General features: G+C 40.6%; 1 protein-coding gene across 1 annotated transcript in view; it reads left to right on the top strand.

Annotated features, from left to right (window-relative positions):
• Window positions 1-19,719, top strand: part of gad2 (glutamate decarboxylase 2) — a 126,534-nt gene that overhangs the window by 94,076 nt on the left and 12,739 nt on the right. The window contains exons 11-14 of the mRNA XM_028804364.2: window positions 598-662; window positions 12,837-12,915; window positions 14,956-15,105; window positions 16,312-16,419. Of these exons, the coding sequence (XP_028660197.1) occupies window positions 598-662; window positions 12,837-12,915; window positions 14,956-15,105; window positions 16,312-16,419 (402 nt within the window). The remainder of the gene's footprint in view (window positions 1-597; window positions 663-12,836; window positions 12,916-14,955; window positions 15,106-16,311; window positions 16,420-19,719) is intronic.

Raw genomic sequence — 19,719 nt, 5'->3', positions numbered from 1 at the left:
ACTCACAGGTGCATGTGGACTGTACACAGACGAAAGTGACTCAGGTGAGGAGTTGGGGGCGGGCACATGAGCAGGCAGTGCGTACTGAACGATGACTAAGAGATGACTAAGAAATCAGCAGACTAGAATGGCAGAGGGGGCGGAATGGGAGTCCTTCCCCTCTCCCCCTGTTCCGCCCTCCATCCCCGAGCTCTCTCGGAGGTGGAGGCGCGACGGCGGTCCTCCAGTTTTCAGTCACGGACAATTGTATGTTAGTTCATAGCGTGTATTGTTGCAATGTTACTTTTCTTGGTGGTTTATTAAATTACGGATTTTTCAAATGTTCATTTTTTTTCCCCTGTGCTTAAAAATCATTAAAAAAGCAGCGTGATTATACGCCACGGGTTGGCTAGTTAAAAATAATTGCAAAATACACTCACTTATTAAGACTTATCCTCATTTTGCTCTCAAAACAGCCTCAGTTCTTAATGGTATGGATTTCACAAGACGTTGTAAATATCCCTTTGAGATTTTGGTCCATGCTGACTCATCCTGAATGTACATTTGTCTCTCCCCATGTTCACTAATTCTCTTTGTCTTGTTTTGTTGCTGCTGTAGGGAGCCTGGGGTGGAAGCCTCATCATGTCCAGGAAGCACAGGTGGAAGTTAAATGGGATTGACAGGTATCCGATTTGCTTATTTCACATTTCCAACTGAAGGTGCTCATTAAGCTTGGCTCTAGGGCCCTAGGCTCATTTGTGGGCTATAGCCCTGAGAACTGCCATTGACCACTGCAGTTTTGATTGACGTTTCTGAGAAGGAGATTACAGGAGATGTTGTCTTCATTAAAAGGTGTTAATTTGTATCATTTCATTACTCCCAGGATTGTCAAGTGCATCCATTATTTTCTTAGCTGTTTAGGTTATCGGTTACTCTGACCTGTGCTGGTGTGAGAATGTGTGGCGTGTTTTTGAACTGGGCCCACTGTCTGATGCTGCCCCGTGTGACTATCTAGTTGAACTGGTGGGTTCTTAATAATGAACAAACACATTGGCATGTAAATAAAATAATGAAGATCACAGCTGGTTAACTGTACACACACAATGTAACTCGTTTTAAGGAGATTTCCCCTACAGTACACATGCAGAAATAATACATTCTCTTTTGTTATTGAAGATTTACATTTTTATTTAATAAATTGCAGTCATATGTATTTATTGTGACCGGAAGGTACAGACACACAAAGAATTGCCAAATAGTGTTGAGGCTCTAACCTGGCACAACCTCTTTAATCTTCTTCTTCTTCTTCTTTCAGCTGCTCCCATTAGGGGTTGTCACAGCAGATCATCTTCTTCCATATCTTCCTGCCCTCGTCATCTTGTTCTGTTACACCCATCACCTGCATGTCCTCTCTCACCACATCCATAAACCTTCTCTTAGGCCTTCCTCTTTTCCTCTTCCCTGACAGCTCTATCCTTAGCACCCTTCTCCCAATATACTCCGCATCTCTCTTCTGCACATGTCCAAACAAACACAATCTCGCCTCTCTGACTTTGTCTCCCAACCATTCCACCTGAGCTGACCCTCTAATGTCCTCATTTCTAATCCTGTCCATCCTCATCACACCCAATGCAAATCTTAACATCTTTAACTCTGCCACTTCCAGCTCTGTCTCCTGCTTTCTGGTCAGTGCCACCATCTCCAGCCCATATAACATAGCTGGTCTCACTACCGTCATGTAGACCTTCCTTTTCACTCTTGCTGATACCCGTCTGTCACAAATCACTCCTGACACTCTTCTCCACCCTGCCTGCACTCTCTTTTTCACCTCTCTTCCACAATCCCCATTACTCTGTACTGTTGATCCCAAGTATTTAAACTCATCCACCTTTGCCAGCTCTACTCCCTGCACCCTCACCATTCCTCTGACATCCCTCTCATTCACACACATATATTCTGTCTTGGTGGTCCTACTGAGGTTCATTCTAATCCTCTCCAGAGCATATCTCTACCTCTCCAGGGTCTCCTCGACCTACTTCCTACTCTCACTACAGATCACAATGTTATCAGCAAACATCATAGTCTATGGGGACTCCTGTCTAATCTCATCTGTCAACCTGTCCATTACCATTGCAAATAAGAAAGGACTCAGAGAAGATCCCTGATGTAATCCCACCTTCAAGTTGAATGCATCCATCACTCCTACCGCAGAACTCACCACTGTCACACTTCCCTCGTACATATCCTGTACAACTCTTACGTACTTCTCTGCCACTCCCGACTTCCTCATACAATACCACAACTCCTCTTGAGGCACCCTGTCATATACTTTCTCCAGGTCCACAAATACACAATGCAACTCCTTCTGGCCTTCTCTATACTTCTCCATCAACACCCTCAGAGCAAACATTGCATCTGTGGTGCTCTTTCTTGACATGAAACCATACTGCTCCTCACTAATGTGAATTTCCCCTTAGGATTAATAAAGTATCTATCTATCTATCTATCTATCTATCTATCTATCTATCTATCTATCTATCTATCTATCTATCTCTCTCTCTCTCTCTCTCTCTCTCTCTCTCTCTCTCTCTCTCTCTCTCTCTCTCTCTCTCTATGGGCAAGCACAGAGCAGCTTTTTTCACTGCAGAAAAGCTGGACGGTAATTGGATAAATGCACCAAAATCATCACTTCCAGGGAAGCTCAGCTTCTCTGGGAATGAATGGAGCAGTGGGCGGGCCAGGATGCTGGGCTGCTGCATGATGATTGGAGGAGCTGTTTAAAGGGCGGAACCCCTTTTTTGATTGACAGCATTTGAAAGTGTGCTGAAAAGTTATGGCCATTTCTTTGACTCAGGGAGACTGAGATCTGAACTTCAAGTACTATATTCAGATCATGACTTACAGGGGAGCAGGGGTAAGCTGTGTGATTTCTTGGTGTTTTTTAAAGACATGGAGTTGGATAGTGCAATGCCTCAGCTATACAAGCTGTTGTCGTTAGTGGCAACAATTGGCGCTACATCAACAGGTGTAGAGAGGAGCTTCTCCTGTTTAAAACGGGTCAATTCATACACCCGCAACACGATGGGCCAAGATCGTTTGAGCAACCTTGCTCTCCTGGCCATTGAGAGGAAACTGGTTAAGTCCCTGGAAAAGACGGCTAATTGGTACGACAGGGTCACAGACCATTTTCTGCAAAAGGAACGGAGGGCAGAATTTATGTACAAATAACATAATGAATTTTATGATGAAGGCCTAATATGAGCTTCCCCTGTTTCAAAAGCTAGCAGCCGCCACTGCTACAATCCTGTCCTTTCTTAGATATCTCTCCCACTTTTGTTGTACATCTGATCCTCTCATTTCTTATTCTGTCCTCTTAACTCCACACATCCATCTCCACATTCTTATTTCTGCCACATCCAACTTCTTCTCCTGTCCTCTCTTTACTGTCCATGTCTTAGCTCCATACATCATTACTGGTCTTGCCATTGTCTTCAAAACCTGACCTTTAACCTTCACCTGAATTTCTTTGATTCAAGAACACTCCTGATACCTTGTTCCAGTTGTTCTATCCACTGTCTGCATAAGATCCATCTCGAGCTACCACTGATCGCAGATATTTGAATGTATCCACTGTTTTCAATAGCTCTCCCTGCAGGCTAACTTCTGGGTGCAAATTCTCTGTCCAAGTGAGAGAGGGATCGGTGTAGCATATAGATGATGGCATCCTCTGCTCCCACCTTCTCCTGATATGCAAACTGCAGAGGGTCAAGGGCGTGTTGAACCTGTGGCCTAAGGTGGTGAAGCAGCAGCCTCTCCATGGTCTTCATCACATGTGATGTCAGAGCAACAGGCCGAAAGTCATTCAGCTCACTAGGACGTGAAGCTGGGTTTCAGGAGGGTTTAACGCGCTGTGCTGCATGGAAATGTATGACAAGAAAATCGCGTCAAACAATCTACAATAAATACCTGATTCTGAACGAGCTAGTCATGAAGTTGAACGCGTTCTAGCGCACTTTTATTAAAATCAATATAAATACGACAGTGCATATATGAGCATTTATTTTCTGACATAGTAGAGGAAGCAGAGCTTCCCTTGTAGTCTTAGAGCAGTCGCCACTGGATTGTAGGTATGATGAGGAGAGACATTGAACATATGGGCAAAAAGGGATGGGATTGAAGTACAGTGAGTAAAGAAAGCAAAGGGAGTCCAAAGCAGAGGTGGATGAATAAAGTAAAAAAAAGATCTGAAGGCAAAGAGTCTGCCTGGGGAGGCGATGCAGGACCAGTCTGTTTGTAGAAGATTGATGAAGCACACAGAAGTGGGAAAAGATAAAGAGGAAGAAGAAGAAAAAAAAGAAGAAGGGTTTATAAAAAAATGTTTAAAAAGTGAAGGGGTTTTAATAGGGGTCTCAGCTAGGGATCTGCACTGGCAATCGGAAGGTTGCCGGTTTGAATCCCGTAAATGCCAATAGGGACTCTGCTCTGTTGGGCCCTAAAGCAAGGCCCTTAACCTGCAATTGCTGAGCACTTTGAGTAGTGAGAAAAGCGCTATATAAATGCAAAGAATTATTATTATTATTATTATTAAGGCAATATATTCACAAAAGGCAAATAGTCACATCAGAATAGCTGCATGAGGTTTATATTTGTGGCTGTTTTATATCCTGTGGCCCATATAGTTAGTTATGCTTGCTTCAGCTTTGATTGGTCTGGCTAGTTTTGCTCTGGAGGCCCATGACTTCAGAGTCCCTTTTATGTTTAGAAAAGAAAACTGAAAGAGACATTTTATCCTTTGACTCAGATACCTGCCTCTTTCTGTAAGAAAACACGTCCTCCGTAGATTGTTTAGTTTATTTCTGTCAAGCAATGCTGTCTTCACTGTGTCTCTGACAGCACTGGATTTAGTCAAGTTGAATTACTCTATTTTAGATGAAATTGTGTGCATGACCTACACAGAACTAATTCACAGTAATGGCCATCAATTATGTTGTTGTACTCCTTCCTCAGTCTTGTTGACTTTATATAGGGTCTAGCTGGTAGTACTTGCACCCTAGTTCACCAGTTGGAGTCCCTTCTCTTTGAGTGTTTGCAGGGGACTTGAGCTTCATGCTTCAGTCCAAAGGTGTACTGATGACTCTGTGAAGGAGTGTGCAGACTGACATACTGTCCCAGTATTTCCCAATGAAGCTTTTCACAAACTGTGGGCCAAGGCGGTAGTGTAGGTTGTCCATAGCCAACCCCAGACAAAAACCCTTTCCCACTTTCTCCTACCTCCCACCCACCACTCCAATGACTTCACTCGATTCACAGTGGCAGCACTGCAGGTGGATTGCGGTTGAACCTATTTGAAACGCCAATCGCCAATCTGGTGACTGTGCTCGATTTACAGCAACATCATCACAGGTGGATTGTGGTCAATCCTGGAACGACTTCTCCAACCCCTGTTCTGACGATTGTGCTCATTTCACCATGGATGAAAAGCATTGACAATCTGCATTGATTCATCTAATGCTTTGGTGATCATGCACAACACCACCTCAGCTTTGATTATCGTGTTCAGTTCACAACGGCAGTATCACAGGCGGTTTACAGCCCACCGATGACAAATCCCATCCACCAGCCCGATGACTGCACTCGATTCACAGCGGCACTATCACTGGTGGATTGCCGTCAATCCTCGATGATCTTCCCAATCCCTGCTCTGTCAATCATGTTTCATTCACCAAAGAAGAAAGCCATTGATGATTGCAACTGATTCATCTGAAGCTTTGTTGACTGTGCAGGACACCACCTCAGCTTTGATGGTCTTATTATTCACAACAGCAGCATCACAGATGGATTGCAGCCCACCAAAGACAAATCCCCATTCACCACTATGATGATTGCACTCATTTCACAGCAGCATTATCACTGGTGGATTGCCGTCAATCCTCGACGATCTTCCCAATCCCTGCTCTGTCAATCATGTTTCATTCACCAAAGAAGAAAGCCTTTGATGATTGCAACTGATTCATCTGAAGCTTTGTTGACTGTGCAGGACACCACATCAGCTTTGATGGTCTTGCTCGATTCACAACAGCAGCATCACAGATGGATTGCGGCCCACCAAAGATAAATCCCCATTCACCATTACGATGATTGCACTCGATTCACAGCAGCATTATCACTGGTGGATTGCAGTCAATCCTCAAGAACCTTCCCAATCCCTGTTGTTTCAATTGTGTTTCACTTACCAAAGAGGAAAAACATTGATGATCGCAACTGATTCATCTAAAGATTTATTGACTGTGCAGGACACCACCTCAGCTTTGATGGTCTCGCTCAATTCACAACGGCAGCATCGCAGGTGGATTGTGGCCAACTTCAGAGAAAACCCCATCCATTAGTCCAATGATTGCTCTTGATTTACTGCAGCACCATCAGATGGATTGCGGCCCACCAAAGATAAAATCCCCATTCACCATTAAGATGATTGCACTCGATTCACAGCAGCATTATCACTGGTAGATCGCAGTCGATCCTCAACAACCTCCCTAAACCTCTCTTTGTCAATCGTGTTTGATTCATCAAAGAGGAAAAGCATTGATGATCGCAATTGATTCATCTAACGCTTTGGTGATTGTGCAGGACACTCCTCCAGCTTTGACAATCATGCTAAATGCACAGGGAGGGACACCACCCATGGGTCTCAAACACACTGGCATGTGAAAAACTGGGTCATGAAACCACAAAGTTTGGAAAACACTGTCCTAATGTATTTCTTTGTTACCCAGCTATGTGGAAGGGTGGATAATGTACTGTAAAACAAAAGGCAGACAATGATACAGTGATGGGGCATCACATGATGGACCCCGAGTAACTGGGTAGTTTGAAAAAAAAAACTACAGCAAAAAATAACAGTCAGAACTGAGCCCTTCTGGTGGTGGCATCCTATTTAAGTTGGCCCTTTAGGAAGGGTGCTGGTCCAAAGGGCTGGAAATGGAAATTATGCCAGGGCTCCTCTGAGGGCAAAAAGGAAAGAAAAGGAAATTTTCTATGCTGTGATGTCTGGGGCTGGTAACATCACTTCAGCAGAGACCAGCGGAAACAACAAGCTAATTAAAATGATACAAGCTTAGTTATGGAATGCACTCAGGACCCCTTGGAGGTCATAGAAGAGGAGAGAATTAAAACAAAACCGAGTGCCATCATGAACAATGCTGCACATTTTCTCTGTGACACGCTAACAGTGAGGACTTTCAGCCAACAAATTATTCAGCAGAAGTGGGTCAAGAAATGGTATGGGGGGCTCCATTGTACCAACAGCACAACGTCCGTATAGCGTCTCACAGGGACTGAGACTGACAAGTCAGAAGTTTTCTTTCTTTTGTAATCTTATTTCTTTTAAGTCATTCTGGTGTGTGTTCACAGCATAGTGTGTGTGCATATACTGTATTTGTATTTATTTATCTATTTATTTGCTATTTAAAGATCTTCTGTAAATAGCCAAAATTCATCCTGGGGGCACATAATGTTCTATCTAAACTAATTTAGGGGTGTATAGAATTTTTCCAAAATACTCTGTGAATGTTTGAATGACGTATTCACTGTGTGCAAGAAAGATACAATAATGTGTGTGTTATTAGTTATAACAGATTGTGTTTGTTCATTATTGTAACTTATAAGAAGATCAGATCACATTTTAAAACACATTTACACATAATGTGATGATTTCTAAAGGATTAATATATTTTTTTCTTGCCACTGAAAGTGAACTTGTTCATCTGAACGATATGTTCTCGTCACAATTCTTTTAATGCTGTTTGTTTTTTTGTGGCATCTCCGCATTGTTTAAAAACTCAGAAAATGGATGGTTAAATAAATGAATTAAACCTATCCTGTGCCAGAAAAAAAATAAAAATTCAAGAAATATTTTGAAAGGAATTTTTAATGTAAAACATATTGTAGCTGCTTTTATCCAAAATGACCAAAGTTCAACAGCTCCAACTTGTTAATGGGATTCAGCAAAAGCCTGACACGTCGAACTGATTCCACAGATAAAATATCTTCGTTTTTAAAAGCTTTAGTAAAAATTCAAAGTAAAACAGTTCACACAAAATAGAGAGAATGGATATAGCAAAACAAAAGTTCTTGTTAAGAAAAGTTCTGTTCAAAGCTTAAATCTTGTTTCGTTTCTAATCGTTACAAATCACTTCTAAATGTTTCTGAACCATTTCAAAACAGTTGGAAAACTGTATGCCTATCCCATTTCTTAAGTCCCTGTGTACTGGGCTTTATTCTAAACAACAACTGACTCAATTAACACACTATATCTTAGTTATAGCAAGAAAGTTCTATCTCTTATTAACTTACAGAGGGAAAAAAGGCTATGCCATTGTATATGACTATGACTAAGCAAACACTAATATGAATTTAACTTAACTTTAAGCATTACTTTCTAAGATTGTCTCTTACACATGTGGTATAGCGGGTCCGCAGCTTAAAAAAAAATAGGGCCAGTTTTAAATCCATAAAGCTGTGTCACTCTCCGTGGGTGCGATTGCACGACTGCAGGGAGTTAATGAGGTAGTTGGAGCAAGTCGCACCTGCACACGCGGGTGCAATCATTCTCAATTGCTTCATTGGCTTCCTGCGGCGTGTGATTAAGGCACTGCACCCATGGAGACGTGTGTACAGTCATATGAAAAAGTTTGGGAACCCCTCTTAATTCTTTGGATTTTTGCTTATCATTGGCTGAGCTTTCAAAGTATCAACTTCCTTTTAATATACGACATGCCTTATGGAGACAGTAGTATTTCAGCAGTGACATTAAGTTTATTGGATTAACAGAAAATATGCAATATGCAGCATAACAAAATTAGACAGGTGCATAAATATGGGCACCCCAACAGAGATATGACATCAATACTTAGTTCAGCCTCCTTTTGCTAATCTAACAGCCTCTAGACGCTGTCCTCCTATAGCCTCTGATGAGTGTCTGGATTCTGGATGGAGGTATTGTTGACCATTCTTCATACAAAATCTCTCCAGTTCAGTTCAGTTTGATAGCTGTTGAGCATGGACAGCCTGCTTCAAATCATCCCATAGATTTTCGATGACATTCAAGTCAGGGGACTGTGATGGCCATTCCAGAACATTGTACTTCTCCCTCTGCATGAATGCCTTTGTAGATTTCCAACTGTGTTTTGGGTCATTGTCTTGTTGGAATATCCAACCCCTGCGTAACTTCAGCTTTGTGACTGATGCTTGAACATTATCCTGAAGAATTTATTGCTATTGGGTTGAATTCATCAGACCTCGACTTTAACAAGGGCCCCAGTCCCTGAACTAGCCACACAGCCCCACAGCATAATGGAACCTCCACCGAATTTGACAGTAGGTAGCAGGTGTTTTTCTTGGAATGCGGTGTTCTTCTTCCGCCATGCAAAGAGCTTTTTGTTTTGACCAAATAACTCAATTTTTATCTCATCAGTCCAAAGCACTTTGTTCCAAAATGAATCTGGCTTGTCTAAATGAGCATTGGCATACAACAAGCGACTCTGTGGCATGAGTGCAGAAAGGGCTTCTTTCTCATCACCCTGCCATATAGATGTTCTTTGTGTAAATTGCGCTGAATTGTAGAAAGATGTACAGATACACCATCTGCAGTGAGATGTTCTTGCAGGTCTTTGGAGGTGATCTGTGGGTTGTCTGTCACCATTCTCACAATCCTGTCCATATGTCGCTCCTGTATTTGTCTTGGCCTGCCAGACCTGCTGGGTTTAACAGCAACTGTGCCTGTGGCCTTCCATTTCCTGATTCCATTCCTTACAGATGAAACTGACAGTTTAAACCTCTGAGATGGCTTTTTGTAGCCTTTCCCTAAACCAGGAGACTGAACAATATTTGTTTTCAGATCTTTGGAGAGTTGCTTTGAGGATCCCATGCTGTCACTCTTCAGAGGAGAGTCAAAGGGAAGGAAGCACAACTTGTAATTGACCACCTTAAATACCTTTATATCTCATGATTGGACACACCTGTCTATGAAGTTCAAGGCTTAACGAGCTCATCCAACCAATTTGGTGTTGCAAGTCATCAGCATTGAGCAGTGACAGGCATTCAAATCAGCACAATGACAAGGGGACCCACATTTGTGCACAGCCAGTTTTTCACATTTGATTTAATTTCATACAACTAAATACTGCTTCACTAGAAATCTTTGTTCGGAAAATACCGCAGTACTCAGATGTTTGTAGGAAATGAAAGACATACCACTGTTATCTTTATGATTGAAAGGAGAGTCAATTATTGTGCAGGCTGAGAGGGGTTCCCAAACTTTTTCATATGACTGTATATATACATGCCAGCACAAAAGGAGAGGGAAGGGATCAAAGAAAAATAAAAGATCGAAAGGAAAGTGAGGTTAAAAGACGTGAAAGGCAGGCTTGGGAAGGACGATCTGGCCACCTGAAAGGAGGAGACAGCACGAGCTGGGGCCCCGTAAAGAAGCGTTGGCTGTGGCGCTCTAGAGGCTAGTTCGCCCCATTGAATATTCGGGTGGAGTGTGGCGAGCAAGGCAGGTGCCCTCCCTAGGCTTCCAATGTGCGATCAAGTAAGCGTGACAGAAGAAGGGAGGAGAGCCAACTTCAGATGGTCTGGCTGCGATGTCCAGTGGCAGTCAAGACGGGGGTCGGCATAATGGAGCTTGTGGCTGCTGAGTCTCCGCCAGCTATGTAAGCAGTGGGCAGAAGGAGTTGGGCTGAGATTGCGAGGAGTTAGCCTGCATTTTTAACCTCTGATTTTTAATGGATTTATTTATTGATTTTTATCCCCACTTTTCAAAATGATTTTTATGGATTTATGTTTGTCCTTTTTTTAGAATACTGCACAATTGACACTTTTGTTGGTTTTACTTTTGTTTTGACTGTTTTTTAATAAAAGCACTTGGGCACTTTTTCCACCATCCTCTGGCATCATCAGAGAATTGTCCTCATCTCTCAGCTCATCTCATCATAACTATCAACGGTGTTGGTTCAGCAGACTCCCATGTAAGAAGAGGGAGTCTGCAGGGGACCGGCATCATCACAACACATAAATTTGTTTTTCTTATGATGATGCTCCCCCAGTGTGCGTCCCCCTCTCCAAGAATAATGGAACAAAATATATTAAATGCTGCATGTGCTGATGTTGTAACAAAAGACAGGGAGGGTCACCTAAGGGGTGTACAAAGAAAATGGCAAAGGAACAAAATGTAGCTGCTCCTCAGCGCCTTGTCTGACACTTCAAGAGGCCCTCCTGCCAACAGAGCCTGTTTAAGTGGGTCAAACCCAAAGAGAGATTAAATGTCCTGATTTTAGAGTTTTCTGAATTTCTTGTTGTAATGTTTTTTATTTTTATTGGTATATCTCAACCACCCTGATGTGAACGGGTATGGTGTTAAGTTTCAATGTGATGAGTAGTGCGTTTAAGTCGACCAACTGTAGGGGTGGTCTTGTCTTCTATTCATATTTGATTCTTTGTTTTTGGATGATGTTACCAAGACTCTGCCTCCCTACAACTGGTTCAGTCACATTACACAACCTTTCCAGTGTTTTGTCAGTTGCAGACTTTATGTCATTTTAGCTGCACATTCTCCCATGATAAACAGTCATGAAGTCTGACATCCTGAGCGACTCAATCCATCCAGTCTGTGACTTCATCGATAAACAAAATCAAAAAGTTGTGACTATGCGTTAAGTCGTAGGGATGGATTTGTGTGTGTGAGAGTTGAGAACCGATGAGCACTCACCTAAACATACAATACCCACATAATACAGAGACAAGAAATAAGGAACACCAGTGTACTGGACCTGGCAAATAGAAGAGAGACTCGCCTGTCTGATGCGTCTTTTACACACCGTGACAGAATGGGAACAAACAAGAATTTCTCATATTCTCAGATATGGGGATATACTGTATATTTGAGTAGTAAACCACAAGATAATTATTATATTTTTATATCATCTACATTAATGAACCATCAACAATGAATCAAATCAAATTAATAATTAATTGAACAATTATTAGCAAAGTAGAGTTGAATAAATCGGACTCTGCAGCTGCATAATTAAAAGGCAAAGTACCACTTCCGGTTATCGGAAATAGCCAAAAAGTTGATAGAAATCTGCGGTTTGTACCTTAATACTTGTATGCAAAATTTGGTTGACTGCAGTGAAAGCTTACTCAAGTTATTGTATTTACATACACACACACCACAGACAGACAGACATAATTCCAAAAATGGTATTTTCGGACTCAGGGAGGTCTAAAATGTCAAGATTCAACAAAATCATGAAATTGAATTTTTGGAAGATTCCAATGCTTTCCCAATACTTTGTATACGAGAAAGTCAGGGAGGTCTAAAACGTCGAGATTCATCAAAACTTTGACATCAAATCTTTGGACGATTACAATACTTTCCATATACTTCATATACGAGAAAGTAAAAAAGCATAGATTGCTGCTGAATTTGCCATACCTGTAAAGACTTCACACATACAGTGACTATGTCAGAAAAAGAGGCATAACTCTCGATTCTTTAGAAATGTGAAACTGTGCTGGCAAGTCATCATGCAGTCAGGTAATTAAACATACCCTGCAAAACTAGTCTTGTAATATGATAATACCAGCCGATGAGATCAGCAACTCAGTCGTGAAGTCTGATATTCCCTCTGACTAAAAGTTGTGTAATGTGACATCAACTTATAAGGATGAACGGGTGCCATATTTGTACAATTTCAATGTTATCCTCAGTGCTCTCAATGCTTTCCTCTGTGTTCTTGTTTTCTCCAACTGTCCAAAGTTCCTTCTATTTGACATCTGTCTGTTTAAATTTTAAGGGCCAATTCTGTCACTTGGAACCCACACAAGATGATGTCTGTCCCACTGCAGTGCTCTGCTCTACTGATCAGAGAAGAGGTTAGTGCTGGCACTGGTGCATCTTTTCTACAGGAAAAGGTTACTGTAGAATAAAAATGGTAAAGCAGAAAGATGAATTACAGAGATGTGATGAATTATAATAATTCTGATGCTGAAACATAAGTATAGCACTATACATGATAGATAGATAGATAGATAGATAGATAGATAGATAGATAGATAGATAGATAGATAGATAGATAGATAGATAGATAGATAGATAGATAGATAGATAGATGTGTAGTAATAAAGTGCATTGTATTTTTCATTCCAACAGATGGCACACCACAGACAGATAGATAGATACCCCTACTCCTATCCTTAATTTAACCCCTAGTGAGGGGACTTTTAAAGGTTACTTCATCAGCCCTAAGGCTAATGGGTATTTTACAGTACTTTTTCCATTTTTTAGATAGATAGATAGATAGATAGATAGATAGATAGATAGATAGATAGATAGATAGATAGATAGATAGATAGATAGATAGATAGATAGATTCTTCAGACTTTTTTCCCATTTTTGAAAATCATAAACTGAAAAACAAGAATCAGACAATGGAGACATCAGTAAAACCTTAGGATGACCTAACTCGACTATCTGGAATATCATTAAGAAGAAATAACACATTGGTGAGCTCAGTAATAACAAAGGGAGTAGCAGACCAATGGAGACCTCCACTGCTGGTGGCAGAAGCATACTCACTATGGGAAAGAAAAAGCTCCCATGTCTGTCTCTTCAGGAGGCCAATGTGGACGTGTCAGAGATGACTATCAGCAGAAGACTTGATGAACAGAAATACAGAGGAAACACTGCAACATGCAGACCACTAGTTAGCCACAAAAACAGGTTGGCCAGATTACAGTTTATATAAAGGACTTCAAAGAGCCTGCATAATTCTGGGAGAGGTCTTGTGGACAGACGCGACAAAGGTGAACCTCATCAGAGTGATGGCGAGAGCAAAGTGTGGAATCAAAAAGGAACTGCCCAAGAACCAAAGCAGACCACCTCATTTGGGGGTGTTATGGCTTGAGTATGCATGGCTGCCACAGGTCCTGGCACACTGATGATGGAACTGCTGACTCCAGTGGCACAATGAATTTTGAGGTGTGTAGAAACATCTGATCTGCTCAAGTTCAGTAAATGTCTCCAAACTCACTAGACGGTGCTTCATCCTACAACAAGATAATGAGCCAAGCCCTCTAAACAAGCAGGAGCTCAAGATGGCTGCCTTAGAGGCTGGACGGAGCAGAAGAGAAGATCCTCAGCACTTGGTGATGTCTATGAATCGATGACTTTAAGCAGTCATTACATGCAAGAGATGAGCGGCAAAGAACTAAATATGACGGCTTTAACAGACCTGCCATTGCTGTGTTCCTAACATTATGAAATGGGGGAGCCATATAGAAAAAGCGTTGTCCTTTCTACATGTTGTGACCAAAATGTATGCAAATAACCTTAAAAAAAGACTGCAATGTGCACTTTAAACACTTTAAATGTCTAAATTGTTTGATTTGTAATTTTAAACTTTGGAGCTGAAGGGGAAATCAAAGAAAAAGGGGTCTTTGTCTCAAACATTATGGATGGCTCTGTAGCACCTTGTAGGTCAGACTGTAGGTCAGGTTTTGTTTACCTTAGGTGGTAACGTGGCTACAGGTTTAATAACTGTAACAGTATCAATACAGTTTGAATATTAATTACACATGATGTACGTAGCTAGGTGGAGTTTAATTTTAATGAAACCAACCATCTTCTTGTTGTTGTCATAAAAAATGAATTCAGTCCAAAGAGTTATTTTTTTGAGTGCAGTTTAGTAATCGTCTCCAATTAGCAAGACGTGAATAAAAGACGGACATCGACGGTGAGCGTAGAGAGTTCACACAATGAAGACTTCGGCACAGCACACTTGTGAGCAGAGGATGGAAGGAAAGAACTTTTTATAAATGGGGGCCTTGTCCTTCTGACTGATATAATAGTACATTTTAAACAAATCTACCAATTGTAACACATCTTTAATTTCTGTAATCTTTATCTATCAATAGGGATTGATGCAAAAATGCAATCAGATGCATGCCTGCTACCTCTTCCAGCAAGATAAGCACTATGACCTCTCATATGACACTGGAGACAAAGCTCTTCAGTGCGGCCGCCATGTTGACATTTTTAAACTGTGGCTGATGTGGAGAGCAAAGGTAAGTATTAAATGAAAAACTATGGAGATAGAGGATTCTGTGGTTTCATTTATAAGTATTTAGTACTTGGGTGTTGTACCGTGTTAGCCATTATGAATGTAGTGAGAAGTCAAGGAAAACGACCCCTTTTATTGGCTAACTAAAAAGATTACAATGTGCGGGCTTTTGAGGCAATTCAGGCCCCTTCTGCAGTAAAAGGGTTGGCGACTTGGCCGGGACGGTTCAAGGACCCTTGCTCAGCTAGGAAACTAAACCATTACTGGGAAAGGAACAAAAGCAGGACGTTCCCTGACTCGACCAAAAGACTGGCAGAAGGGGCCAATGAACTAATGGTGACACTGGCATCCAGGAGCATCTTTACAAAAGAACCTTACACCGGCTGGGAGGCCGGTATAGCATAACAGAGAGAAAAAGTGGGGGGGCAAATGGCCTTGACTATTTGATCCCCCCATCATGATAGGTGGCAGCATTCCTGGGCTTCGTTACCCATTTGGACAACCACAGGGCATGCTGGGATTCGTAGTCCAATGGGAAAACCCAAGATGCTGCAAAGATTTGCTACCCCTACTTTATAGGACTTCTAACAAGCCATGTCCTAGCACCGGAAGTACTCCTGGGTCCTGGATAAAAGGAGCAGCTCTCCTTCACCTCAGAAAGTCAGAATCAGCAGGCGGGGGACAAAGCTCACCTGGAGCAGTGGAAGGAGAGGAAGGAAGAAAAAGAAGAAGCAATTGTGCATGTGTGTGACCTTAAAATGTGTAAAGGTATCAGTTAAAATAATTTATTAAATGAACCCTGGACTTGATGTTGTTCCAATGTTTCCGGGGTCTGGGGCTCGGTGACGCCCCCTGGATGTCATAAAATCTAAAAATGTAAATTCCTGACCTACATTAAGTTGATCAAAGAATATATTTTTTTGATCTTATGAAATTTTTAAAAATGAACAGTGAGTACTAAAGGGACAACTAATAAGAATTTACATATTAAAGAAAATACTAAATTACAGGGTTTCTATTTATTATAAATTTCTGCCAAAGTTAATACTTTTACCATTTTTCTGGGCTACACTATAATAATCAACATAATCAAATAAAAGTTTAACAATTTATTATTCTTTACTGTAGTTTACTTTTTTTGTTTCCTTCCTTTAGTATGTCATATCCCAAGGTGTTGTAACCCTAATTTGGTGTTTCTCTTTTTCTTTAGGGTACCATAGGATTTGAAGCTCAAATTGACAAATGCTTAGAACTTTCGGAATACCTGTACAATAAAATCAAGAACCGAGAAGGCTATGAGATGATATTTGACGGCAAAGTAAGTTCTCCTATTCACAGTTTATTTCCTCATATTTACCAGATTGTATGTGTCAGGACTGGAATGTGGGCTAGGGCTTCGCCATGGACCTTCTCTCTGCCTGCCTGTAACCTCTGGATGATCCAATCTGTGTCTTATTGCTTAGAGACTTTTATTATAGGTGTTTTACCAGCACAAGAACTTTATATAATTGGTTTTCAGGAACCAATGAGTTCCTGTATGATGTACTGTAGGCCCTGGGCCACTTTTGTGTTTCATGTTCCTACCACACAACAGGAACCTTTATGCAAACTCAACCATGGTATCTGTTAAAGACCTGTCATAGAAGAATTTCAAAATACTTGCTACTCCTTGCCCTATGTGTACCTTCAGCACCTTTCCTCTGTATTCATGTATATGTTAACACCTCTTCACTGGCATTCCGTCCCTTGAACGAATTCCCATAAAGCCTGCTTCTTAGACTCTGTCATTATTTTTGAGGCACCCTTTCTTGCCTTCTGTTTTATACTTGCCATCTTTGAAGGCGACTGTCTCAATGTTCTTCATATGCCTTTACTCCCCCTTGTGCATCTCACACACTCGCACTTCCTCTTTCATTGGGTCACCAAAGTCAAAATGACCAATCAGATTGCTCTGAAGGACTGGACACAGACTCTTGTATTACCTAGTAAATATGTAACGTGTAAAAGAGGAATGATGTAATGCAAAGTGTGGCACAACTGGAAGTTCATGAGTGACCCAGGCACAGTACTGCTTTGAAGAAATATGGAGATCATGAAGAAGATTATTGCTCCTATGTTGTGTATGGCATAGTGCACTAAGGAGGTGGCTATGAACAGTGATGTGGTAAAATATAATTTTCATATTGTGTTATTAAATCTGTTGTTGGTTTGTTCTCTCCGAATTTTGTTTATTTAATAATGTGTTTATTAGTTTCATCTAATGCTGTAATAGGTTAGTTTGCTCTGTTATTTTTAACTGCCCTGCCTCCTGTATGTAGAGCCTCAGGAGGCGGGGCCAGCAGATTATGCATCCGGGTGAGGGGACTGCAATCTGCAGCATAAATGGAGAAGCTGCTGTTCTCAGGTTCAATTTTGGTGGTTTTGATTGCTGATCTTAAGTTTTGCTCATCTCTTGATGCTCCGATTTCCTGCCTTTTAACCAAGGTTATTATAGTTAACGAAAACTAAAATCAAAACTGAAACTATTATTAAAAAAACATTTTAGTAAACTGAAATAAAATAATTAACAAAACCAAAATGAAAAACTAAAACTTAACAAAACTATTAAAGTAGCTGGAAAGACTAACTGAAATAAAATAATAATTTACTAAAATATTTTTAGTTTTCGTTTTTGAATTAATATTCTTGCCGTTAGTCTTTAACCCTTGTAAGTTTTAACTCTAAAACAGAAAGTCATCCACCACGTGCCGCCCGCATACATTCATCCAGTGAACGGCGGCTGGTGACTGAGGGCGGCTGTTCACACAGCATTTGCGGTGACAGAGCAAGCTGAGTGCGGGGGCGTAAAGCGTGAGAAATAGAAAGCGATTTCCATGCCGCCTTTCTTTGTGCTTGTTGTATCATCAAGATGTAATTCAAATGGCTGAAATCAGAATGTGCTGGTCAACAAAACGTTTACCATATGGACAGAAAAATCACGAGTGAGTAATGTTTCAGTTTATTTCTCAGGTGTCTGCTTTTTGTTAACAGCAATTCACCTGCCACTTTGCACAGGAGAAATCGTTTTCACTTTCTCATATACAAAGTATAGTAATCATGAAAAAATTCGACTTCGATATTTTGATGAGTCTTGACGTTATAGACTAACCAGTGTCCAACAATACTGTTTTTTGGAATTGTGTGCGTACGCGCACGCATGTATGTCTGTGTCTGCCTGTGTGTATAAACACAATAACTCAAAAACTCAACTAGATAGATGGATGAAATTCAGCATGTGGATGTTACACCACAATTATAGATCTGTATTAACTTTTGGGCCAAATCCATCACCCGGAAGTGGTACTTTACCTGAACACAGACTCTGCAGCTGTATGAAAAAAAAAACGAGTATGATTTTTTCAACTTTACTTTTATAATAATTGTTCAATATATAATTAATTTGATTTGTTGTTGATGGTTCCTTAATGTGCATAATATAAAAAATAATCATTGTCTTGCGGTTTACTCCTCAAATATCCATCCCCATATCTGAGCATACACGAAAGTTGAGGGGAGTCCACTCCCAGTTTTTGATAATAAAACGACACTGATCGAGAGACTGACTAGGTCATCGTACAAGATCAGCATATTGTTGCTGATCAATTACTTTTGCTTTAAAAACATTGTTTAACAACGAAGCGATACAAACAAAGGTAGAGAGTCTGACAAGTGAAATATTTGTCTCCCTTTTTTCAATGTTTTTCTCTCTCAAAATAGATAGTTGAAATATCATATTCTTTTTGTTCTTAACATCAGCCATATCATACATATTGCATACCAGGGATTTATCCTGCCTTCAATCCAAACCTGCTGCGGTAGGCTCCAGATTTCCTGCAATCCTACTCTGGATAAACAGGTTTAGGTAATGTATATGTTGTTCTTAATCTCAGACGCTGTCTCTGTTGCTTTATGCCTGTCCGTACTCCTATTACCTGCTCTTACTCTGCTCATTATCGGTTTACTGTCCTTTATGGTGGTCTGTTCAAGACTCGCTGTCCCTAACCTTGACACTAATGCTTGTTGTTCTTTGTTTCCCTCAATACAGCTAGGTGGAGTCTGCACACTCATTCAAGTCTAAGAGCCCTGTTCTTCCTAAGCCCCTGTGATTTTCATGAGAAAATATTTTAAAAATTATAAAATTGTGTAAAATTGTTCATATTCAGTGTCTAGTTTGATTATGCTTGTTTTTATCAGACAAAAACAAAACCAGATAGTAAACCAGGCAGTGTAGTAAGCTTCCACTAGCATTAAACTCATATCCAAATCTGTTAAGTGTACAGTTCTGTCTGATTGTGACACAAAACTAACTCCGTAGGCGCTCCGTGCCATAATTACTAAAACTAAAACTGAAACTAATATATATAAAAATAAAATAGAAATGTCTTTGTGAAATAAAAACTAAACTAAAACTAAAAATACACGACGAAGGAAAACTAAAACTAAACTGAATTTCCAAGTAAGGTCAGAAAAAATATAGAAATAAAAACTAATATAAAAAGGCAAAACTATAATAACCTTGCTTTTAACCCCTGCTATTGCTTTAAAGGATAAGTTTGGTATTTTTCCAAGTTCCAAGTTA

This window comes from Erpetoichthys calabaricus, chromosome 6 (assembly GCF_900747795.2).
Source record: "Erpetoichthys calabaricus chromosome 6, fErpCal1.3, whole genome shotgun sequence".
NCBI lineage: Eukaryota > Metazoa > Chordata > Cladistia > Polypteriformes > Polypteridae > Erpetoichthys > Erpetoichthys calabaricus.
The sequence above is the reverse complement of the archived record's forward strand: the minus strand, read 5'-3'. Positions and strand labels throughout refer to the sequence as shown.